This window comes from Manis pentadactyla, chromosome 4 (genome assembly GCF_030020395.1).
Source record: "Manis pentadactyla isolate mManPen7 chromosome 4, mManPen7.hap1, whole genome shotgun sequence".
Classification (NCBI taxonomy): domain Eukaryota; kingdom Metazoa; phylum Chordata; class Mammalia; order Pholidota; family Manidae; genus Manis; species Manis pentadactyla.
Window position 1 is genome coordinate 122,322,357 of NC_080022.1, and position 26,401 is coordinate 122,348,757.

Consider the following 26,401-nt stretch of genomic DNA (forward strand, 5'->3'; position numbering starts at 1 on the left):
GTAGAATGTTCTTGGGGTGAAAGGTTATACCCAACTTTATTTCCACAGTGACAGGTCAGTCACTAAAATCTCGTCCACTCAGAGCGAGTCTGCATGCAGCAAGCCAGTCTCTGCCTCTGGGCCTCTTTGCCCGCACAGCCATCCTCTGGGCCTCTGTCCTTGGTGCTGCCACCACTCTGCTCTACTCCCTTCTCCTGCAGCCTTGCAGCCGTGCCACTGTGTCTTGCAGAGCACTGGGCAGAGCTCTTTATATAGAGTCAGTAGCAATGTCTTGTGAGCAAGCCAACCAGGGCCAGGTGAAAATCCACAGGAACTTTCATTTTATCCACGGACACTTACTGGGAAAGTTTGGGTGAGGGCAGAAGTTTGACCTCACGTAGCCTGCAGTGTTAGTCTCCCTCTGGAGGGCAGTGTATGAGGCAGGGTTCTGTTGTACATCTTAGATCACTGTCTAGTTGGTATAAGTGGAAGGGTATTACTTCGCTTGCAGGATTGGTGGGGGGCAGAAGAAAGGCTCTTGGCTGAGCTTCCAGGAAGAACTCCCAAAGTCACAGCCCAGAGCTGTGCCTCTGCCATAACAGGAGACTTCAAATCAGGAAGCTGCCTGCCCAGCTGGAAAGCTACCACCACACTTACCAGCAGCAGAAGCTTCTTGCATCTGCTACAGTCCATCTCAACGTGGTGAGTGCCCTGTGCACTGCCCTCTTCCCACTGAATCGGGTCCCACTCCAGGTCCTGCTCAGTCTTTCTTATTGGTGATGCCTAAACTTCATCTGAAGTTCTAGCTTCAGGGAAGTCCTGAGATGTCATCTCTCCAACCTGTGTATGCCAGACAAGCCAGGCCATTGTATCCACCATGAGCAGTAAGCTAAATATTTATGAGAACATTTGTGTGTGTGTGTGTATTTTTTCACAGTTTGCAGAGGAGGCTCACCTCCTTTTTATTTAGAGCTAATGTTATCAAGTCACTGTACATACAAAAATTCTATTTCTGTCCATTCCCAAAAAACAGCTCTGATAAAAATGGAGAGCAGTATGTATATTATTTCCTAAAGTTGCAAAGGTGATACAGAAAACAGGGTTTTAAGTTTGGGAGTCTCTTTCCAGATTTGTTTATTTTTCTCAATGGTTCTGTTTCCATCTGTGTCTTTTCCCCCATGGGAACATCCTCCACTTTTTCAATTTGATTTGCTCTTTACCATGCAGACCCATTAATGAAGAGTCAGAGCCCTCAGAAGTCGATGCTCCCGGCCGGTGGCATGGTGTCTATGTGAACAGAGCATCTCCAACACCTTCAGAGTCTGCAACCACCGTTAAGTCCCTTATCAAGTCATTTGACTTGGGACGCCCAGGTATTTGTTTTGTTTCATAAGCAAAACTCAATATCAAACCATGGCCCTGCATATTGAGTCTGTCTCTGCTCCACATTGGCCCCAGGTGGATGCAACCACAAAGCACAAAGGCCCTTTCTAGATCATTCTGCATGCAGCCGCTGTATATGAGAGACGAGCTACAGCCTGGCTGCAACTCCAGTGAGACAATGATAGGGAGTCTGGCTCACATAGAATACAATCTCTTATTGCTCTCTACCTCCTTTAGACCTTGCCACCTTCCTTTTCTGCCCCTATGTCCATTACAGTCAGGTCGCTGTTATTTGCCTCTGACCATCTCAGGAGAATTAGCAGGGTCAGCCAGGGCTTCATCCCTTAGGAAGTGAGGTATTGAGTCTGCGTTCAGCAGTCTCGTTGGCACCCAGCCTCCCTCTGCTCTGCCTTTCTCTACCTGGTCTTGTGTGTGAACACCTGTGCTGATCTGTTATTCCTGATCTTGGTACATTTCCAGCTTTTTCTGGAAATAATCTAGCTGACTCACAATTTGCCTTTATCCACTATTATCTACATTTATGAGAAAAATGCCTGTCTGTCCCCTCCACCTATAAATATACTAAATAGAAGAAATCCAATGTGCGTCTATGCAAATTAACATTTCTTACCTTGATTGCAACGCATTTTCCCATTGTATTAAAGGACTAAGTAATCGCTAATTCTACTATGTACCTAATGGTCTCTGCTCAAGTGGTTTGCAACCAAATCAGATTAAGATTAGACTACAGATATTGAGAGGTGTGAAAGTCCAGTGACTGCATTCAGTCTGTGAAGCTGGGAAATGAAATAACAGGAATGGTTTCTGTGAGGAATTTCCTGTTCCTTCTCGCCACAGGTACCTTGTTACATACACAGTTTTCTTTTCCCTTGTATGTTACAAATCTAAGACCATTTAGTCAGCCCTTCCCACTTGTTCACCCCCTCAACACCACTCCAGAGGAGAAAAGGAGAAAAGACTTACACCACCTTATAAGCATCACAGGATATGTTCTTAGTGGTCTAAAAGGTAACAAATCAGGAACTGTTATTTGCTCTTCTGAACTGGAACAACATATAAATGCTCCCACTGTTTTCTTGGCAGGTGGAGCTGGACAGGGCCTGGCTGTCCAAAAGACTCCCAGAAGCCCCCTAAGTGGGATTCCCGTGAGGACTGCCCCAGCGGCCGCTGTTTCTCCAATGCAGGTACCACAGAGCCTGGGGTGGGTGGGGCCTCACAGCCGGCCCGCAGAGCCACAGGTGTGGGTGGGGCTGGCGTAGGGGGGTCTTACACCCAGGCAGCATAGGGGATGTCAAAAACAATGCTTTTTCCTTGAACACTGAACACTGTTTTTAGTAAGCCTAAAATAACAAAATAACATTTTCATTAAAAATTAAACTTTTGAAAAAAAAAATTACACTTTTGATGCTTGATAAAGGTATAAGAGAGATACTGAACTTCATGCAATTTTGTTAATAATTCTGTTTCCCAAAAGACACCTCAAAGTTTTCAGTTAAATGGTAATTGTAATTTTTCCTAGATATGGACATTGAACTAGATATTTTTTCCAAAGATTGCTTTAAAAAAGAAAAAGAAAATGTTTACAGTTTATAAGTTTTTGGAGTTCAAAGAATGTGACCTATGCCTCATTTGCTATATTCTGAAGGTTTTAGACCAAAGCTTCTTGTCGTTTCCTAAGACAGGGGCTGCTGATGTTCTTACTAGCACTCAGCATACTGCTTCTACTGAACTAAGTGCATGCGGTTTGCAAGTACTGTTTTTTAGTGTCCTTTGTAGCTTATTATTATTATTTCCAACTTTTACTCTATGCTTATTTTAAAAGTATCTTTTCCCAAAAACTTACCTGTAAAAATGAAAAAGTTAAAAATCTTTTTTGCTTCCTAGCTACAGGAGTAGCACTGCTACTGTCTTGTTGTGTATTCTTAGAGGTTTTTTTTTTTTTTAGCATAAAAAAGTATGCGTATGTGTGTGTGCGCGCGCGCAGGAGAGAAAGTTTTATAAACTGGGTTGCAACACATTATTCCAACACTGGCTCATTCCACTTTACTATTGGAATGTAACCTCTGAGGGCAGGAATTTTTATCTGTTTTTCCTGCCGTTATCTCTTGCCTAGAACAGTGGCTGACATATAGTCATAGTAGTAGAAGCTCAGTGAATATTTTTCGAATGAATGAAGGAGTATGTAGAGGCAACTTTAAATGTCAGTATCTGACGAATTCTTTTCTTTTCAGAACCTATATAGTATGCGGTAATTTATTTAACCAGTCCTGTGTTGATGGGCATTTAGGATATTTTGGCTTAAACTTACAACAAAACAATTCCTTCTACAAATTTTTGTAGGAATTCCCCTGTAAGTTTTTGCTCTCTTAAAGGACTATTTCTGTATAAAAGTGTATCATGATTAATTTGGAGGTATCAGAAATTACTCCCACTAGTTAACCAGGAAGGAATTTAATACAGGAGGAGCTGGAGGAGAGGGCTCTAGTCTGCACTGAGCTTCCAGGAAAGGTCGCCTCCTGGGGGGCCCATTAAAGGAACTTCTGTTCCTGCCAGAATCAGGAAGTCATCCTCTCAGTGCATGCCTGGGACTACAACTTCTGTCCAGATCTAGAATCAGCTTTAGGACCACATTGCCACAGGTTTGATCCCTGCCAGCATAAAAAATAATGTCCTCAAGTTTCATTCATGTTGTAAAATGTGACAGGATTTCCTTTTTTAAGGCTGAATAATATTCTGTTGTTTGTGAATATCACATTTTCTTTATCATTCACCTATTTATGGACATTTAGGTTGTTTCTACCTCTTAGCTATTGTGAATAATGCTGCTATGAACATGGGAATGAAAATACCTCTTCAAGATCCTGTGTTCAGTTCTTTGGATATATGCCCAAGGGTGGGATTGCTGGATCATATGGTAGTTCTATTTTTAATTTTTTGCAGACCCTCCCTCCTATTTTCTATAGTGGCTGCACCATTTTACATTCCTACTGACAGTGCACAATGGTTCCAATTTTTCCACATCCTTGTTACTTTTGTTTTTTTTTCCTTTTTTATCATGACCATCCTAACAGTGTGAGGTGGTACCTGATTGTGGTTTGGGTTGGCACTTCTACAGTGATGAGTGATGTGGAGCATCTTGTCACATAGCCATTAAAAAATGGTTTTTACACACATCCTTGAACCTACACAGAATATTCCAGGAAGGTATTCATAAAGCTGATTCATAATAAGTACCCACACCCTGGGGAGAATAACTGGGTGATGGGAGTGAAACAGAGATTTTCTTTTCACTTATGTCCTTTCTATTCCTTTTGAGGATGGTGCCAATTGCATTTATTACCTATTCAAATAAATAGGTAGTTTTAAAAGCTCCCCTCCACCCCCGGTGATTCTGGTGAGCTTGAGAACTGTTGTACATACCCACATGCACACACCTTGTCTGTGCTGTTCCTGGTGTCATACGTTCACCTCGGCTGGTGTGCCCTTTGGTTTTTCAGAGGCACTCGACTTACAACAGCGCCTGGTTGGCCAGCAAAGGAGTGGCTCAGCACTTAGATCTTCCTGACCTTCCCCTCTCTGGTAAATTACCTTTATTTTTTTATGGGGTTAACTTTTCTTTTCTTTGCTTGAAACTGAGCTTAGAAAAATAATCAGTGGCCTTTATCCCAAATGATTTCCAACTATAACTGTATGTGTTACGGATGTTAGAACCCATTTGCCACTAGCTGCACTTCCCAGTTTGTGTGTGTGTTCAGGAGAAATGTCACACTCTGGGAGTTTTATTGTTTGTTTTTTACTGGATCTCAAGAGAATGTCTTATTTTTAAACATAACTATTTTAGGAAAAAATCTTGTCTGATTCCAAAGGTCTGTTGCTTCCACAATTCCTAAAATATGCCTCTTTTCAGATATCTTTGTCTTTGGGCGTAAACCTCTTCCTGTTGTTACACTGTATATAATTAAACATTCAGATCCCCATGGTGGAGCTGTGGATGTCATCAGAGCCCCCGTAGTGTCACATTCTCATTCCTACTGTGCCCCCCGTGCTGATGGCCTGTGCGAGGCAGCAGTTAAGGCAGGGACATGGGAGTGACCTCCTGGGTTTAACTCATGGCCCTGCTCCCCACAGTCATCCCACTGCTCTGCGCTGTGGCTCCCTCGCCTCTAGAACAAACAGTGCTGCTGTCTTGTAGGACTGCTTTGAGGGTTGGGAGGACGCAGCTGGGGTGGGGTGGGCCTGTTGTAGGTGTTGGCTGGATCACCTTACATACTGTTCCCTGTCACATCAGTTCACATGAAGAACAGAGACACATGGGAGAATGTGAAGGTTGCCCATAATAATACACTGTAGAATTTATGTCTGTGTCTGTGTGGTTACTGTTATGAGGAAACCAGAAAGATAAAAGGAACATTCAATGATTTATTTACTGGTGCCCATAGGAAGGAGAGAAGCCAAATTTCTAGACTGCATAGATAGAAATCTCTGTCTCTAAGTATAAGACCAAGTTGCTGTAACATGGTGTGAATAAAAGAAGTTCCCGCTTTACTTCTTTGAGATCATGATCCAACAGGCTTATTCTTAAAGTAGTTGCTTCAATGAGGTACGTTACACCCTTTGATTGTAAATTCTTTCACCTTATTTATTTCCTTTCTGAATTTTTTTTCTTTTTCATGGAATTAATAAGGATCTTAGGTAAACCATGACACTGAGAATTTAAAGATTGTCTCAGCCCGTTCCCTGCATTTCACATGTGAGGGATCCAGGCCCTAAAAGAGATGGAGTGATTTGCAGTGGCCACACTGATTTTGAGTGGCTCTGGAACCAGGAAGGATTTTTCCTGATTCTTTCCCCCGTGTTGCCTTTCGGTAATGAGGCTGGCAGTTGCTTTGCGTCATAATAATGACTTTCAGGAAAAGGAAATGCTGGCCAAAACCAGCCCATTTCATTACCTGTTTTTACTCAGAGAATAAGAAAAAGCAGAAGGGGTGAGGCCAATAGAGCAGGTCGGATTCCTGTGCATAGCAAGTGCCCTTTACCAGAGGTGAGAGGGCAGTCAAAGCGGAGTATTGAAAACTTGCCTGATGGGAGTTCCCACTTTGCTGTGTAGTATAAACTAGGGAATAACTTGATAATATGCAAAGGCTATGTGTATAAAAAAAGTTTTTCCTTTTTTTAAATTGTGCTAAAATACCTCAAACATAAAACTTACCGTCTTAACCATTTGTAAGTGTACTAGATGAGCTTTTGGCCATATTCTTGTCCTCTCTGTGCCTCCAGCTTTAAAATGTCCTTCTGTATGGAGAAGCTGTTCTTTTAGCTGACCATGTGAATACTGACTGAGACCAGAACAGCTCCTGCCCGAAGTAAATAGGTTGTTGTCAGCGCTCTCCTTTGCCCCCCACCACCTGTGTACCCGGATGATTCTGTTTACTATACTAAAAAAGTATTACACGGTGAAAATTCTGTGTTCAGGCCAGCTGTGCTGACCCTGAGGTCATCAGAAACTGCAGAAACAGGAATAATGTGCTGTTTTTGTTGTTCTCTTCAGTGATGTAAACGCTGTTTTTCTCTGCTCTTCCAGCCTAATTAGCTTCACTCACAACTCCACTTCCCATAATTGGTGGCTATTAGCGGTACAAGTATTGTTTTATTCCGTGATTATTTATGGTGTCATAGGAGGTGATGGTGGGCTCAGCCTGTGTGCTATTGACCAAATCACTTAATTCTCTGAGTTCCATTTCCTCTGTAAAGACAAACAAGACAATCTTGGAAGTTTTCTCCCATTCCACACTTTTGTGGTCCTGTAAGGAATACCAGCCAGAGGATTCAGCCCATCTCATTACCTGTTTTTACTCAGATTAACAGGACAGCAGAGAGGAGCCTTAAAAGAATGATTTTAGCGAGGCAGTCTGTGATTGGAAAGGCTTCTTCTCTTGTAAAATAGTTGGTCATTCTTGGTCCCTGGCTTTTTCTGCTGCCACCTGGGTCCCGATGATCGCATTAGGCATCCTCCCGCCGGCTTTCTCGCTCAGATGCCCGTCAGTTAAAGCAAGGCACTCTTCTTGGGGCCAGGCTGGCTCCATGGGGGGTGGCCAGTTCAGTGCACAGGGCTCTCGGGGGTCTCAGGTCAGTGCTGTGAGGGTGCCACTGACATTCAGCATCATTTTTGAACATGGGGCTAGTATGGCATGAGTCCCTTTGGATTACGTTGTCAGTCCTGCCTGGACAACCTTTTCTAGACAACACCATGTCCCTATTTGCATTTTTACTACTTAATCCAGCGACTGTATCTATATGTCTATATCTGTATCTGTATAATGTATTTGTATTAGAGAATAAAGTGAGAATTGTACTTGGTAACCAAACTTCCTTCTTCAGGAGTAGGTGGTGATGATGTTGTTCACACAGATCTCCTAATGGGAAGGGCTGAGGACTTGAAGCCTGACCCTTATCTCCGGAAGAGCCCCTCACTTGAGTCACTGAGCAGGCCCCCCTCTCTGGGCTTCGGGAACATCAGGCTGCTGAGCGCTTCCACCGGGGGCTTGAAGCCACAGAGCAAACTCAGGTATCCCCTTTAAACAGCAGGAAATCAGAGGAGCCCTGGGCAGCTGGTGTCTTCCTTGTGTTTTATCCCCGGCAGTCAGTTTACTCCTACACATACTTCCTAAATGAGCCTGACCAAGACAGAGTGCTGCCTTCAGCAAGAGAGAGGGTGCTGGCTAGTACCGCTGAAAAAAAGGGCTACTGAAGAAATGTGAGCAGAGTACTTAGGGCTTGTCAGCTGCAGAGAGGGGGCAGCATTCCTGCCAGGGGCCTGAAGGTATGAGGAGCACAAGCTTAGGGGACTCGGGGGGATATTGGTTTGGCTGGACTGGACTGTGGGCTCGTGAGGGCAGGGAAATGGCTTACATACAGCAGGCTGCCAGTCGGCACTGGCTGGAGAGGACATCCCAGCTGGACAGGTCTTCAGGGACATGTAGGGGACCATTGAGTTTGTGGAATTTTGTTTTTGATTTTGAGTAATAGAATAGTAAACAGTCTATTATAAAAAGGATTGGAAAGGTATTTCAAAATTAGTGTTTTAAAGAGTACTTCAGCAGTGACATGAGGGAAGAGAGGGAGGGAGAAAGACTGCCAGGGTCTGTCTTTGCCCTCACTCATCTGCCACCTCCTCTCCTGTCAGCACTCCTGGTTACCCAGGCCACAGCACATCTCTTTCAGCTACTTCCCCACCCTCTCGTTTGCTCCCCTGCCTTTCCAGGTTGCTACTAAAACACTTGAGTGCATCCTGTGCAGACCCTCTCAGAAGTCTCCCCCTGACTCCGTTATCCTCACATCAGTTCACGTCCTTATCCTGGCCGCCTAGGTTCTCCACAGCTTAGCCCCACCCCAGCCCACCTGCTAGAATGTCCCAGGCCTTCACTACATCAAAGCCTGTTGTATTCTCTACCTTTGCAGTGTAACACAAGCATTTCTGACTTGCTTTCAAGGTTCTGGCCTGCAGTGTCTTCCTTCTATCCTTTCACACTCCTAAATACCACTTCTCCTTCAGGGTCAAACCTTCCCTGAGGTTGTAGGTAGCGCTGACACCCCCTTTCTCCACCTTTATGTCTTGCATGCGTTTGGGTGTTTAATTCACAGTTGCACGGTCTGCATGCCTTTGTCCCTGTTAGGTTATAATTCAGTGGACAGCAAATACTTCATCTTATACTTTGATGTCTTTCTCAGACCCTTGTGTTGTGCTACACACATTGCATTTCATCAGTAAATACTTAGAAATAAGTAGATAGATGAATAGACCAAATTGGCCACCTTAGGGGTAATGGCTTTTTAACAAACATTTATAACTACCATTTGAGTACTATGAAAGGATTTTATAAAAGTCTGAATAAGTTCATCTTTTGTCATATCTTACAGTGTAGCCTATATCTGGATCCAAATAGGTGAAGTCATACCTTTCAGAAGTTTAAAGCCCCAGATATTACAGTCTTGTTTATATGCAAGAGCTTTAAGCAATCAAAACAGGTTTTCAGGACCAGAATTGGTGCTTTTCTGAACTTGCTCTTTCTTTATGCCAGAGGTGCATACAAAAAGGCTATGTATACAGTCATGTGCTATTTATATTATACCCTTCATTGGGAACGGTTTAATTAGTGAAATGAATTTCTTATTTCATTTTTATGGTCATGTCATTGAGACAAACCAATGGCAGGATAGGAGCTACTGCTTTGGAAGTTCTCATCCTAATATTACCAGTTTTTTTCTTTTTGGCTATGATACCTAGTTTATTTTTTAAAGCAAACTGTTTGGTAGATGTTTCAGTCATCCATTTATACAGAAACTCTTTACCAAATCTTTATTTCACTTTTCCCTAATTTTTCAGGCCTAGAAATTCACCTCTAAGCAGTGAGATAAAACCAGGCATAGTAAACACAGGTAGAGTCACCATAACTTCATAGTTAACAGGGATGCTGACTCGGAAGCTCATGGTCTTGAGTTTACAACTATGTCAGACACAGGGAAAAATTAGCCATCAGATTATACAAGAAAAATTTTAATTCAGGTATGAAGTTTTTCTTAAAATCTCTCTAACCTAATTCAGGCTGCTGAGGTCTAGAATCATCCTATTACTCTTTCTAAAACCACTTAAAATATTTTTATTAAATATCAGACAGATACAAAATAATAACAATATAATATGTGTAAGGTGTAAAGAAAACAACACAGTGGAGGGCCACCTGTATTACCCACCTTCCAGTTTAAGGAAGGATTATTTTTACCTTTGAAATTTCCTATCAGCCACTCTCCAATTGCACTATCTCCCTGCCCTGCTCTCAGGTCACCACCATTCTGAATTTTATATATGTCTTTCTGTGCCTTTCTTTAAGGTTTCACCATGTATATTTATATCCCCAAACAGTATAAGCAACATATTATTTACATTGTAAACCTGAAATTTTTTATACATGGAAACATATTGTGTGTGTTTTTTAAATTCAAAATTGTTTCTGCTATCAATTCAAGTTATTGAATACATCTGTAATGTACTCAATTGTTTTTTTATTGCTGTATAGTATTCTATTGTGTGAACATACCACAGGTTATCCATTTTCCTGATGATGTACATTTGATTGTTTCCGGTTTTTTGCTGTTATGGAAGGTGCTGCTATGAACATTCTTGTGTTATGCCCTGATGATACAAACATCTAGGAGTAAACCCCTAATTAAATTGTGGCCAGCTGCAGCTGATTCTCCGGAACACACTGTCCTTATTCTCTTCCTGCATGTGGCATAGGGAAGTGGAGCACTGCTCCAAATGCTGTAGGAATGTAGTTCTCATTTCATGGTAGTCATCATGGAAGAGACTGTGGCCTTAAATCCCTTCTCTGTATTTGGATAACTTTAGGTAGCATAAAAATTCACAGAAATGTCTATAGAAAATTGACAAAGGAGCACATAAACTCTTGCTCCTGGAATGCAATGATATAATGATTAAAATCTCTTGCTTTGGCTAAATAGGGGCTCAGAGTTGAGTTAATGTACCCAGACTAAAGAGGATGCATATCACTTTTTGGAGTGTGCAAAGCCCCTCTTTTGTGTCATTTTTACTGATTTGCCTTTCACCTCCGTTCCCATCCCTTCCCCATAAGCAGCCAATCTGGTGTTTATAAACTTCCCTCATGATCTGCCTTTAATGTGTTATGTAGATAAAGGTGTAGCCTTTAAACATGTAGAGTTTTTTCTGTAGGTGTCCTTAATTAAAATGATGCTGTACTTCAGTAAATAAATAAATGGCTAAATGGATGAAGCAACAGATGGGTTAAAAAAAATCTCTCCCCTTATTTCTTTTAGCCAAGAAGCACAATTTAATTTTCTTTTATACCATGAAACATAATAAAAATGCTTTAATGTGACCCATTTGGTTGTCTCTTTAGAGTCTCACTGGATAAACATAGACTTTTGCTTTTCCAGTCTATGTATTTATTATATGTTTGACGGTTCTAAAATTTAGCATCTTATCTTGACTCTGTGCTCTTTTTTATAACTAGTGTGGAGAGAAGAGACCCTCTGGCTGCCTTGGCCCGGGAATATGGTGGCTCCAAGCGCAACGCTCTCCTAAAATGGTGTCAGAAGAAGACAGAAGGTTATGCGGTAAGGGAAAGTGTCCACCAGTTTCCAACAGGCTCTGGGCGGTGGCATGTTCAGTGTGAGCATGTGAATGGGCCAGTGTGCATATAATTGTGGTCTCTGTGTTCTCCTAGGCAGGATTTCCAGGCAGCGCTTGCCACTACCTGTGCACTGCATGAGGGTACCCAGGCAGGTGGGATGGAAAGTCCGTCTGTACCCACCTGGTTCACCATGTACCTCGGTGCAGACCTGCGTCTCCTGTGGGCAGAGGTACCTTGTTGTTTGCTCAGAGGAGATAGAAACTCCCCGCAAAGGGTGCCTGAAAGGCTGCTTCCACCCAGGGAGACAGCTTTTGTTAAATCATCTTCCCAAAGGAGGTGCCTTTTCCTAATTCACATAAAGGTCCCACATAGGTGGGCCTTCAAAATATTTCTGTTACTTTGAGATTTGTTTACATGTAGTTTAAGAGTTTTGGTTAACCAGGATAGTATTTGTTTTCTGTGAAGTTGAGACAAAGAAGTAATACCTAATCCAAGTTTAAACTTTTTTATTATGAAATACCCCACACAGAGATAAAAGGGCACCAGGTAGAAATTATGGTTTCATGAATTATTGTGAAAAGAAAACCCATGCAGTCACTGCTCACAGCTGACACAGAGCACTGGCGGTTTCCCCAGCCCCTCACAGGACTCTGCAGCCGAGCTCTCCCACCACTTCCAGGGAGAACTGCCGTCCTCAGTTGTATTCCTTACAGTTTTGTACAAAAGCATGCATCCCTCAATGTTATGTCAGTTTTGCCTGCCTTTGAACTTCATATAAGTGGAATAGAAAACTGTAGTATTTGCATCCGGCTTTTTTCACACAGTGTTGTTAAGATTTATCCATTGGTCACACACAGCGGGAATTTGTGCCTTTTCTTTGCTATTTAGTAACCTATTGTATGATCACACCAACACTTACCCTCTCTAGTATCGAACAGATGATCTATTTCCAGTTTGGGGCTATTGTAAGTCATGCTGATATGTTCTTATGCGCTTCTCTAGGAGCACGTGTTCCTCCTCCTGGTTCTGCACCTAGAAATGGAATTCCTGGGCCATAGGGTCTGCTTACATTCAAGGACAGGAGATAGCGCCAAACGCATTCTGAAGCAGTTGTACAGTTTTGAAAGATGTGTTATTTCTCTGCATTTTCACCAATGCTCCATGTTGTCTTGTAGCTGTGCTGTGGTATCTCCTTGTGGTTATGACTTGCGTTTCCCTGCTGACAAATGAGGTTGAGCCCCTCTTCATATGCAAGGTGGACATTTGAGTAGTCTCTTTTGGGAAGCGCCTGCTCAGATTTGCCCCTTTTAAAAATGAAGATTTTCTTTTCCTTACTGCTTCTAGGAGTTCTTTGTATGTTCTGGATACAAGTCCTTCGTCAAGCTAGATGTATTGCAAATACCTTCTCCTAGGGGGCTTGAATTTTTACTTTTTTGTTGAACAAAGTTCTTAATTTTAATTAAGTCTTACTCATCTTCCTGTCATGGTTAATGCTTTATCCTGTTTAAGAAATCCTTGTCTATTCCATGACCATAATCCAAGGTCATGAAAATATTTTCCTGTGTTTTCTTCTAGGAGTTAGTTGTGTTGTTTCACTGTCTCATTAAACAGACACCCTCTTTAAAAGTGCCAACTCCTACTCCCTTCTGCTCCCTTGGGCCCAGCTTTCCCAGACCTTTACCCATTTTGCTGAGCATTGTGAAGATGTTGGCACACAGTCCTTCCCACCCTCAGGCTTTGAGGGGGCGGGGACAGAGAATGAAAGAAATGAGCAAGCGAATAGGGCCTCGGCCCAGAGCCAGCCCAGACAGCTAAGCAGCAGCAGGGCTGGGATGCTCTTTGGAATAGCAGCAGTTAAATGTTTTAAAATCAGATCCTGCTCCAGAATGTAAGTGTCTTATATCTTTGTATCTTTGATGTTATTAAAAAATTTTTTTTTGTTAAAAAATAAAAAGAAAAGAATTAGGTTGATGACCAACAATAGAGGCTTGCAGAGTACAGGCTTGCTTCTGGCCCATTGTTTTTTCTTTTAGCTGGTTTGTGCCTTCTCTGTTCAGCCCACGGTGAGGGTTGAAACCATCCCCCAAAAGAAAGCCATCTCAACAACATCCCGGCATGCCAGCCGCGCTGCTGAGGTAATGGGAGAGAGTAAGAAGCAAGGGAGAGAAAGCTGATTACAGGAGATTTTAGGGCAAAGGGGACAGGACTGGTGAGAGAAAATTGAGGTTGGAAGAGTAATCAGCCAGGAGTGAAGCCTTGACGAGGCTGAGCCACACGTGACCGCGCTGGCTGGCGGCACTGTCGTTTCCCCACCTTACACACTGGATGGAGGGAAGTGCTAGCCCGGAGGTACAAAGATGGTCAAAATTTTCAGTTGGATTTGGCCCTTTGAATGTCACTATAATCAGATTACAGGGAGGGATTATACAATAAGATATTTCCAGTCTTAAAAGTGAGAATATTATTTCCTGCTCTAGTGATTTTATTTTGTTTGTTTTGTGAACATCTTGAACTGGTTTTCAAAGCATTTACATTTGATGAAACCCAAAACTCATTTTGCCTGAAGAGTATTTTTCATTCATAGTTAAATCTATGTAAATTTAGAGAGAAATACAGATCATGTGTGTCTTATTTATTCACTTTTCACAAAATATCCTCTGTTCTGGACTTGTCTAAGCTGCCTCTGAGACCTTCTAAGACCTGTTTTCTCCAACTCAGGAAGCCAAAAGTAAATTACAGAAAACTCAGATGGTTCACAGGCTTCTTAAAAACCAGTTGGCATGTGCACTTTGACTTAAAATACCTTCCTCTTTACTCCACCAAAATATAGTAATCTGGGCTATGTCAGAACTCTCCATATATTAATTAAGTGAATTTTATCAAGGGGCCTATTAAGTGCCAGGGAATTAATTTAGGTTCTGGGGAATCAGCAGTGAATGAAAGAGGCAAAACCTCTGTTCTTATGGAACTTATGTTTTCATGGGGAGTGATGATTAGTTAACATAAGAAAGTAAAATATGTCCTATATTAGAAGGTGGTATGTACTCTGGAGAAAATCGCAGGAGGAGGGTCAGGAATGTTGGGTGTTTCGATACGAAGGCTGGAAAGATGACGTTCGAGCAGTGGCTCACCGCACCTGAAGAAGGTGAGCACTTTGGTGTTTACATCTATCTCACACCAAGGACAAGGCTTGGAGGGTCAGAATAAGAAGGTCATAGCTTCAGTGACTGTATCAGTTGGAGCTTAAGGAACAGAGGGTGGCTGCTCCAGGGGACAGCAGGGCAGACACTCTCCTGCACCCCGGGTTGTTCCCTGGTATCTGGAGGCGGCCCCAGGATTGAGATCGAGTCGAAGACCATGAACACACACTCACTGTGGAGTGAGGCCCACACCAAGCTGAAAATGGCTCTCATCGCAGAGGAGACCTTCCAGACCTTCTGCTCAACTCAGACTTCCCTGGATCTATTTTGGACAGTCAGCCTTCCAAGAAGGCCCCGAAAGTGACTCTCAGTTTGGGCTTGGTGTGTGAGGTGCCTGTTTGCTGCATCCCACACCGAGGAGAGCATTGGCCCACGGGACCCGAAGGAGTTCCTTTTCTTAATCTGCTTATAGTTCCTTCTTTTGGGTTATGACAGAGAAATTTCCATCTCTAATGTAATTGCTAGTAAGGGTTCTGAAGTGCAGAAGGCCAAGATGGTGGATGTGATAGGCAGAATTCTAAGAATGACCCCCAATGACCCTTGCCCTTGTATAACCTCTTTCTGACACGGCAAAAGGGAGGTTATCTGGGTGGACCTAACACATGAGCCCTTCAAGAGCTGAGAATTTTCTCTGAATCATAAGAAGGACTTGGTGCACGGTTGGTGGGTTGAAGGTGGAGGGGGCATGTGAGGAGCTGAGAGTGGTCCCTGGCTGAGAAACAGCATGGAAACCAGGACAGCCCAGCACTGGGGCTGCAGAGTGCCGAGGTCCTGTCAATACCAGAAAACACCGTGGAGGACGCCCTGCAGTTCCAAGCCAACAGTGACAGTCTTGGCACTGCAGTGTCCTTTGTCATTTTTCCCTGTTCTGATGCCCTCAGACCTCAGGTGCTAAGGATGGTCAGGCTGCTTTGCCCCCTGCCTCCCCTTAGCTGAGCAACCCTGGCCTGTAACATACTCTGGAATTCAGTCCTACATCTCTGCAAAGCTCTGGTACCTCCCAAGAGGCATGACTAGGAGCACCCCCCTCCCACCCCACTGCAGGTGGCCCCTTGGCTGCACGGGCAGGGGCTGGGGCAGGAAGGAGCTCGAGGTGTCAGAGGGATGGTGTGGGCGAGGTACAGGGTGTGTCGGGATGAGACTGGAGATAGGACGGCTGGATCATGGGTTTATTTTAAGTGGAAATAAAGGCACAAGGCTTCCATGCAGGAGTTCAGGCACCAAGAGCCATGGCAGCTTGGCCTTTACTGTGGCTCAGCTGGAGGAAGGTTACCCAGGAGCCATGCCCACCTTCACACTTGGCCCCCTGGCATTCCTCACTTGTCCCCAAAGGTGTTAAAGTGATAGTCCCACCTTCACAGAGTTTTGAGTGCCTTCTCTGTAGCACAGGCTCTGACAAGCATCTGTGGCTATAGATCCTTGAGTTCTTAATATAGTGAACTCCCTGTAGATTAAAAAAAAATCATTAACAGACATTATAACTGGTTGTAAATAGCCAAACATATTAAAATTGTTTTTTAAACTGTTAAGATTATTCAGCCTCAACTTGTAACCAAAGAAATACAAGTAAAAAATGAGATACCATTTCTTGGCTTACCATATTGTAAGATTTTTTTTTTAAATGATGAACTGGGCAAACTGAGAATCCTACTCCACCATTGGTGGACGTGTACACTGAACACCAGGTTTTGGGAGGCCACTTAAGCAATGTGTACCAGAATCTCAAAAATGAGTATGCCCTGTAACACAGAAATTGTTTTTCTAGGTGTTTATTTCAAGGGAATAACCATGGGTGCCTATAAAGATATCATTTCAAGCAAGTTTATTACAGCTTTATTTATTTAAAATCATTTTAAAAGAATGGGAAATTATACAAATTTCTAACAGTAGAGAAATCAAATTATGGTGTAAGTGTACAGTGGAACATTATAAAACTCTTAAAATTATGCTTAGGGTACAATAGTTAAAGGCACTGGAACAATATTTGCACACTACAGTAAGTAAAAAAACCAGATTCTGAAACAGTGTGTAGTACAATTCCAGTTCTGTAAGAAGAAATTTATCCAAATAATAACAGTGGTTCTCTCTGGGTGAATATTTAAATATTTGTGCTGTCCTACAGTATTTTCATTTTCTACAATAAATAATTTTTTAACAGAAAAAAACATTTTTTAATTGCATATTTTTAAAGGAAAGAAGCCAGATGGAAAGATCCCACTTTATATGATTCTATTTGCATGAAATGTCCAGAGTAGGCAAATTCACAGAGCCAGGAAGTACATTAGTGGCTGGGAGCAGGAAGAGGGGGCGCAGGCTAGGGAGTGACTAGGTACAGAACTACTTTTGAGAGTGATAGAACTGTTTTGGAATTAGATTGTGGTGGTTATTGCACAACCTGGTACATATACTAAAAGGTACTGATTTGCACATTTGAAAGAATAAACTTTATGGTATGTGAATTTTATCTCAATAAAGCTATTTGTTTTTCTTAAAGGCAGTTAGAACTTACATAGGGAGATCAGGGAGGTGGCAGATAAGGGGTAGGTAAGGGTGGGTAGCAAACTGGTATTTAAATTATAAATCTCTTCAAGTTAAAATTTGAAAAAACATACCCATGTATTACCTTGGTGTATTAAAAAATAATAAAAATAGAACAATATGCAACATGCAAAGCATTGGCACTCTAGTTTTTATTTGGGAGATGGGATTCACAGGTATCCACTTTATTATGATTCATAACCCAAATATATTCTTTGTATTGAATGTTATGACATAATTTGGGGGTGAAGGTCTGAGGGAAGAGGCCATAAAGATGTATTACAGTCAATAATTAAACCAGCTTCTCTCTGAGAAAAACTTTAAAGTGCATGAACAGAACACCTGAGGAATTACAATAGATAAAGAATGGACTGCAGGGGCCCATGAGGTTAGGTTCTATTCAGCATCTTTGCTATGCCCCTTCAAAGCCATGTGACAATTAACTACTCATTTTTTTTAACTGCATGTCTTTAAACTAAAATATAAACATAAAAGATTGATGATACATTTTTCAGGAAAATGTTGCTTTTCCAAGTGGTATACCTAAAATATCCTTAACCCTGAATTGCATTTACTATAACTCAGAATCTTCTCATTTTAGCCTGGCCCCGTCTTATTTTTTAAAGACAGTAAAAATGATCTTTTTCTATCATTAAAATAATTATATTTTTTGCAGTTTGAAATAAGCAATAATGTAGGTCTGTTCCTGTTACACTAGATTTAAGGCTTGACTCAGATCAGTGTTCAGCTAACCATGGCCCAGGGAATCCAGCCAGGCTGTCTTTGTGTTGTCCAAAACAAATCTTTGTTTGTATCTGGAAAGAGCACCCATTATAAGTAAAGTTCTATTTGGAACACAGTTACATCCATTCGTTTACATATTGCCTGTAGCTGTTTTTGTGCTACAGCTGCAGCACAGCCCTTCTGTCTGTATGACCTACAAACCACACTTATTAGCTGGCACTTTACCGAAAAAGTTGGCCTACCTCCTCCCTTAGATAAAGATGTTCACAAGTGTCTCTGTTATTCAAGTATTTGGTTCTTGGATTTCAGATTGCAAGGAGCAAGTGATCAGATAGCAAGAAACTTACTTGAAAGTTGCAATCTGTTCAGTTTCTGAATTTGTTTTGCAAGAGTTCAACTAGCAAGGGATCACTGTGTGATCATGAAGGCACAAACACATCTCTGAACCTGTTGTTTTTAACCTATTGGGTAGTAGCTACATATTCTCAGAGAAAAAGCAGTCTTTGTATTGTCTAAAACAAATCTTATTCTGCATCTGGAAAGAACACTCACATTGCCAGCAAGGTCTGTTTTTTGGTCTCTGAGTTCCTACAGACAGGCACTAACAAGCAGCCTGTGAACTATCAGGCCATCTGGGGCTCCATTTGTTGTTCTCTTTTTTGAGACAGGCCTCTTGAGGCCTACAAGCACAATTCAAAGGACATAAAATGCTTTGATTTATTTATTGTCATTGAAGTGGTTCTTTTCCTGACTTCATTATAAAGACAGATTTCTCAATAGTAAATGAATGTCATTATTGGCCTCTGCTGTGTTGAGGCCCTTTTTCACCCAAAATCTCTGTTTCTGTAGCTGTTTTTGAAATATGGGGATTTGTGAAGACATTTTTGATGACACCAGGCATTGTCTTGCAACCTAAGGCAACAGTAGAATTTATTTGGAAAATAAAGATGAAAGGCTGTATTTCCCAAGTAGTTGTAGACATACAGTCAACTCTTGGCAAATCGTTGTGTGTAGTTGGTTCTGTTTCATTTGGGATTTCCTGTTGGGGTGATGAAGATTCTGGAACCAGGTAGTAGTGATCATTGCACAGCAGAGGGGGAGGGACTTGCCCTGCCTTTGTCCTTGTAGATAATGGAGCAGCAGTCCTGAGCACCCCATCTGTTCCAGGGGCAGGGGCAGGGGTGCCTGGGCCAAGCAAGGCCAGTCAGCCTCTGCCCAGGAATTTGGGAAATAGAATTGAGAGAAGGATTATTCTGTAATACAGAAGTTGGATGCTGTTGGCAGCCATATCTTTGCCACTGTGCAGAAAAGAGCATAGCAGGCCTGACATAGCTATGCTTACAAAGGCTCCTAGCAGGGTTGGCCCTTGACTGCTAACTGGTGATTGGCTCTCGGGAGGGTTTCTGCCATTCCCAGAACTGATAAGAGTGGCTCACTGTGCCTAAACTGCTGGCGCACTGTGGTTTATGCTGAGCACCTGCTTTCCTTCTGGGTTCTGGAGTTTGGGTATGTGACAGGCAGAGGGTGCCCACAGTGACTGGCACCCAGTTAAATCCCTGGGCCCTGAGTTTCTTGAGCTTCCCTGGTAGACATGTGTTGCCACAACTCACACTGGGAAAAACATACAGGGGAATTAAACCCGTCTGGCTCCACTGGGAGAGGACTCTGGAAGCTTGTGCCTGCTCTCCTCCAGACTTCTCCTCATGTGGCTTCTCCTGTTGCTGCTCTTGCTTTGTAGCCTTTCACTATAATCATCTGTGAGCAGCAGTGAATTGCAAAGACCTATGACCGGCAATATGCTGAGTGCTGTGAGTCCTCCTTGTGATCTCTGAACCTGGGGTGGAGGTGGTCTTGAGGCCCCCAACATGGCCACACTGCCCAGGAAGGGCATCAGACTGTAGAGATAGGAATCAAACTCCTGGTTGGGGGGGAGACTAGATGTGACACCAGAAGGTCCCCTGATTCCAGATGCTTCTCCAGGCTCAGCAGCATCCTTTTGGATATCCTTAGTTTCAGTGAAACATTAAAATCCTTAGAACAGATTTCCCCTTCTCTTAAATGATTTTCTGTTGGTTTCTATGACTTGAAGCTTCTAACTCATACAAAAGGACCTTCTCTTCTATATTACTTCTGTATTCTCTGAATATTTTCCACTAAGCATTCTTCCTTTTATTATTAGACATGAACAGTGTTACTTGATTTATTCCTTGTTTGTGTTTGGAGTAGAGTCTTTAGGGTTTTTTATGAATAATATCATGTCATCTGCAAACAGTGACAGTTTGACTTCTTCCTTACCAATCTGGATGCCTTGTATTTCTTTGTGTTGTCTGATTGTCGTGGCTTGGACCTCCAGTACTATATAGAATAAAAACAGGGAAAGTGCGCATCCTTGTCTTGCTCCCAGTCTTAGAGGAAAAGCGTTCAGCTGCTCACTGTTAAGTATGATGTTGGCTGTGGGCTTGTCATATATGTCCTTTATTATGTTGATGTACTTGCCCTCTATACCCATTTTGCTGAGAGTTTTTATCATGAATGGATGTTGAATTTTGTCAAATGCTTTTTCAGCATCTATGGAGATGATCATGTGGTTTTTGTCCTCCTTTTTGTTGATGTGGTGGATGATGTTGATGGATTTTCGAATGTTGTACCATCCTTGCATCCCTGGGATGAATCCCACTTGATCATGGTGTATGATCCTCTAGATGTATTTTTTAATTTGGTTTGCTAATACTTTGTTGAGTATTTTTGCATCTATGTTCATCAGGGATATTGGTCTGTAGTTTTCCTTTTTTTGTTGTTGCTGGTGTCTTCACCTGGTTTTGGTATTAGAGTGATGCTGACTTAATAGAATGAGTTTGGAAGTATTCCCTCCTCTTCTACTCTTTGGAAAACTTTAAGGCGAATGGGTATTAGGTCTTCTCTAAATGTCTGATAAAATACAGTGGTGAATCCATCTGGTCCGGGGGTGTTGTGCTTGGGTAGTTTTTTGATTACCAATTCAATTTCATTGCTGGTAATTGGTCTGTTTAGATTTTCTGTTTCTTCCTGGGTCAGCCTTGGAAGGTTTTATTTTTCTAGGAAGTTGTCCATTTCTTCTAGGTTATCCAGTTTGTGAGCATATAGATTTTCATAGTATTCTCTAATAGTTCTTTGTATTTCTGTGATGTCTGTTGTGATTTTTCCTTACTCATTTCTGATTCTGTTTATGTGTGTAGATTATCTTTTTTTCTTACTAAGTCTGGCTAGGGATTTATCTATTTTGTTTATTTTCTCAAAGAACCTGCTCTTGGTTTCATTAATTTTTTCTATTGTTTTATTCTTCTCAGTTTTATTTATTTCTTCTCTGATCTTTATTATGTCCCTCCTTCTGCTGACTTAGGCTTCATTTGTTCTTTAGTTTCAATAATTGTGAATTTGGACTATTCATTGGGGATTGTTCTTCCTTCTTTAAATAGGCCTGGATTGCTGCATACTTCCCTCTTAGAACTGCCTTCGCTGCATCCCACAGAAGTTGGGGCACACTGCTGTTGTTTTCATTTGTCTCCAAATATTGCTTGATCTCTGTTTTAATTTGGTCATTGATCCATTGATTATTAAGGAGCATGTTGTTAAGCCTCCGTGTGTTTCTAAGCTTTTTTGTTTTCTGTGTACAATTTATTTCTAGTTTGATACCCTTGTCATCTGAGAAGTTGGTTGGTAGACTTTCAATCTTTTTTAATTTACTTAGGCTCTTTTTGTGTCCTAGTATGTGGTCTATTCTGGAAAATGTCCCATGTGCACTTGAAAAGAATGTGAATCCTGCTGCTTTTGGGTGGAGAGTTCTGTAGATGTCTGTTAGGTTCATCTGTTCTAATGTGTTGTTCAGTGCGTCTGTCTCCTTACTTATTTTCTGTCTGGTTGATCTGTCCTTTGGAGTGAGTGGAGTGTTGCAGTCTCCTAGAATGAATGCATTGCATTCTATTTCCCCTTTTAATTCTGTTAGTATTTGTTTCACATATGAAGGTGCTCCTAGACATTTATAATGGTTATATCTTCTTGTTGGATTAACCCCTTTATCATTATGTAATGTCCTTCTTTGTCTCTTGTGACTTTCTTTGTTTTCAAGTCTATTTTGTCTGATACAAGTACTGCAACACCTGCTTTTATGTCCCTGTTAGTTGCATGAAATATCTTTTTCCATCCCTTCACTTTTGGTCTGTGTCTTTGGGTTTGAAGTGAGTCTCTGGTAGGCAGCATATAATTGGATCTTGTTTTTTTATCCATTCAGTGACTCTGTCTTTTGATTGATGCATTCAGACCATTTACATTTAGGGTGATTATTGATAGATACTTACTTATTGCCACTGCAGGCTTTAGATTCGTGGTTACCAAAGGTTCAAGGGTAACTTCTTTACTATCTAAGATTCCCTGCTGTCTTGCAGCTGACTGAATTAGACCCGTGTCTGTAGCCTGTGTGGAGGAACAGCCTTTTCTAACATGGGTCTTCAGCTGTTTGGTTTTCCTCCCCTTCCTCAGTGGTACGGAAGGTAGTCAACCCTCCTTTCACAGTCGCCTTCCCTTACTAGAAAGACTGGGAGAGTAAATGCTCCGTGTCCTTAAGGAAAAGGAAAGAGTTTTGGTCCCCAAGGTTTGGTCTTAGTGTTTGTGGGTCATAAAGGTCTGTGCTGAAGAGCTAGAGGGAAGATGCGGGTAGGGGAGGGTTGCCGTGGAGCCTGGGTGTGGGTTGAGAGGGGGAGCAGGGACCCCATATGCACCTGGAGGAATGGCCACTGCTCAGGGTCCTGGCTGCCAGGTGCACTGGAGAGACCGAAAGCCAAGTGCAGGGCCCCACTGGGCAACCCTGCAGGCTGAGGGGCCCACGTACTGTATGTTCCAACCTGCTGAGTTCCTAGAAAGTGCAGAAGAAAATGGGATGGGCTTTTAGCGACCACACTAGATTCCAGTTACCCAAGTCTTCTGGCTTTACAGGATCGCTTGAAGGAAACATTTGTGTTCAGGCACTGCCAGTACACACATTTGTCATAGTATAGAAATGTCAGAAGTCCTAATAGCTTAGAATTGTAAACAGGATTTCCAAATAAAACATCATGAGAATGTTTCCTTCTGCTGTGAACTGAGGTGGATATAAAGTGCCTTTGTCCTCTCTCCCCCTGTAGATCATCTGTCCTGTGCAAGGGGCCCTATAGATTAAACATGGCAGCAGCTGGTACTGCGTCTGGTTCAGCTTCCAACATGAAAAGCCATTGTCCTGCTGTCAGTCAGAGAGACGAGCCTGGATGGCACTCCCGTTCCCTCTCCTTCCCCCGGGATGGCACTTAAGTCTATTTAGATAATAACAGTCCCCAGTGAATCCACACTGAGTATTTTTTCCATAAGAAAATAAGTCCTCTTACTCATGAAATGTTCATCGGGAAAAAGGCAGTAGTCTAGCCATAAGAAGCCTATGATTTCCGAGACTGGATTCAATCTTTTGAGGATGAGAGATTAAGGTGGGGTTGAAGATAGTTTGGGTAGTAGAAATTAAACTTGGTTGTGGAACAAAATTCCTCAGAACAAATTGTTTAGTTATTACACACTATTTTCTTTGTAAGCACATCCAAAAATATAGTAGTGCTGTTTCCCTTAAAAAAAAGTTTTTCCTTCCTAAAAATACTCTATTTGGAGTGCTAGAGCATCATAATGAACATAGATTTGTGCTGCTTTCTGAAACCATGTGAACTCTCTTAAGGTGTAGGGAAGTAGTCCCTTCTATGTTGTTGGGGGACAGGGAGTGGAAGAGGGAAGAACCTCTTTAAGGGAATTGGGCAGAATCCATCATGATTTATTCCACATGTGTGCAGAGCAATAACAAAAGACTGGAAACAGCCTTAGCAGACCGTTGTAACTCACTGTTACGGGCCCACACACAGCCAGTAGAGAAGAGCAGAGCAACTCTTGCTGATACAGATGAGCTCATATTTATGGAATATTTACTGCATGGCAGATATTGTTCTAAGTACTTTACATGTTATCTGTGCATTTAATCTCAACTACAGTTCTATGAGGTATCTATTCTGACTGTGAGGGTACAGAAGCTAAGGTTCAAACAAGTAATTGCTCACAGTCATACAACTAGTAAGTGACAGGGCTTCTGGCTACAGAGTCCAGTCTTTTCCACCTTTTCCACCTCGGCACTATAACTGTTTGTATGTAGTGAAAGGACCTGTCTCCATAGTGAAAAGTGATGCAGAACAGTGTGCATACCATGTTACCATTTGCATAAAAAGAACATACATGTTTGTAAAAGTGCAAAGCAGTGATGTCCAGTAGAATGTTCTAGGATGATGGGAATGTTCTAGAACTGTGCTGTCCAGAAGGGTAGCCACTAGCACTTGTGGCTCTTGAGTGGCTAATGTGACTAAGGAACTGAATTTTACATTTTACTTAATTTTAACTAACTTAAATAGCCACTTGTGGTTAGTGGTATTGTAGTGGACAATGCAGTGGACAATGCAGGATAGAATTATACATGGAAGGATGCTAAAGAAGCTGGTAAGAGATCACTTAATCTTGTGGTTTTTCAACTCTAGAAAAAGCATCTACAGAAACTTTAGCTGGAAGAATGAGTTCTAGAGCTAATCATTTCAAAACCACTGATGTAATCGAACTGCTTCATTTGAGAAGTGAGGGAACTAAAAACCAGAAAAGTTGAGTCATTTGCCTGACATCACAGTCACACAGTTACTGCAGTGATAGACGAAGGTCCAGGCCTAGGAGTTGGTCACAGTTTGAGTTTGTTTTTTCTCCTAAGAATCGTTTACATGTTGGTTTGCTAAGGCTCAATCAATCTGAATATCAGTTCACAAAAAAGAAAATAAGAAACAAACTTTTGTTTCCAGTGTCCCAGAACTACATGGCGAAAACTATTTACGACTTGCTTATTCTTTGCAGCCAGACCACATCATGCCTCCTCCAGTCCCAGACCCACATCTTGTCTTGCCCTGCCTGCTCCACGTACAGGGAGAACCGTTCAGGCCAGGGGCCATGCTTCATTATGCTTGTTCCTCAGTGTCTTACATTGAACATTGAACGTTAGACATTGGCTGACTATAATTATACATCTAAGAGCAATGGGTTAGCCTAGAGAGTTGACCCATTAGTGCAGATATTATATACAAATGTTCAAGAAATTGCATATGTTAAAGAGATATTTCTTTAACATTTCCTTGAGTGGCTGGTGGATATATATAAGCTCTCAGGAGAAGGATGGGCTTCAGGGGCATTAGCAGATTGATGAGCCTGGAAAGTGAGAGGGCAGTTCTAGGATGAATGGAGCCAAGAAAGCTGCAAATAACCACGACCTTTTTTAGAAAAAGTGAGCCAAGAAGAGTGAAATTAATGGAAATGAGGTTATCAACTCAACAGAAAACTGCAGAGAAATGGGGGTGGGGGAAGATAACTTCAGGCAAGTGTTTCTGCAGCAGTCTGGAGCAGGGCAGCCCTGGGGACAGCCCATGGCAGAGAATCGTTCAGGGGCCCTGGAAAGGTGCAGAGAGAAGTTCTTCTCACAGGAGGCTGTAAACGAACCGAAGTTCCCGAGCTGAGCTGCTGCGTTTCATCTCCTTTGACAGCCTTGCTGTGCATGCCGGCCCTGCTGGTTGGTCTGTGGGGTGGGGACGGGAGGGGAGCGCTGGCATGGGCGTGGACTCAGCCAGGTGGTTCAGGGGACTTGCAGTGAAACCAGGCCAAGTGTCAGCATACCAGGAACTTCAAGAGGGAAAGGTCACGGGTGGGGACTCTGGAGTGTTTGTGAAATGAAAAGGAAGGAGCAAAGGAGGAAGCAAGAGAGAGAGAGTGCTAGCCACTCTTTTGATGGCCGTTGATTCTGTCTCCAGGAAGAGGTCGTGCCGTATCTGCCTGCACATCTCCGGAGATGCAGCAGCCCTTCCATCATTAGAAAGGTCTCATCCACAGAGGAGGTTCCTGCCCTGCTGTCCCCTGTGCTTACCCCTTTGGGCCTTGCCGTGTGAAGCAAAGGGCAGCCACCCTGCCTACACATGCTCTTGTCAGCTACTTTCGGCCACCTCTCAAGCCCCCAATTCCCTGAACAGGGATAAAGAGTGGGAAGAATCATTTAAAAAGTAAATTCCAAGTCTCTGGATTTAATTCTCTTCCAACAAATCTCAGCAGGATTTCTTTATTCTTGAACTTAGAATAATTAAAAATTCCCCAAGAATGACAAACTGGAAGAGCCAAGGGAGCTTTGGAAGAGAGAGCTGATGAGGGTGGGCTCCCTCCCTGCCTGGGAAGGTGCTGTGACACGAGGGCAGCGAGGCCTCTACTTCTTAGCCCACATGCACCCTCCCCGGTTGTTCCAGAACAAACCTG

General features: G+C 42.4%; 1 protein-coding gene across 8 annotated transcripts in view; it reads left to right on the plus strand.

Annotated features, from left to right (window-relative positions):
• The window catches only part of SPECC1 (sperm antigen with calponin homology and coiled-coil domains 1), a 296,321-nt gene that overhangs the window by 231,906 nt on the left and 38,014 nt on the right, over window positions 1-26,401 (plus strand). For 6 of the 8 annotated variants that reach the window (XM_057500817.1, XM_036920665.2, XM_057500818.1 and 3 more), the window contains 5 exons: window positions 1,207-1,352; window positions 2,467-2,567; window positions 4,881-4,962; window positions 7,762-7,948; window positions 11,433-11,535. In XM_057500817.1, the coding sequence (XP_057356800.1) occupies window positions 1,207-1,352; window positions 2,467-2,567; window positions 4,881-4,962; window positions 7,762-7,948; window positions 11,433-11,535 (619 nt within the window). The remainder of the gene's footprint in view (window positions 1-1,206; window positions 1,353-2,466; window positions 2,568-4,880; window positions 4,963-7,761; window positions 7,949-11,432; window positions 11,536-26,401) is intronic. The other 2 variants (XM_036920668.2, XM_036920671.2) reach the window with 1 other exon arrangement.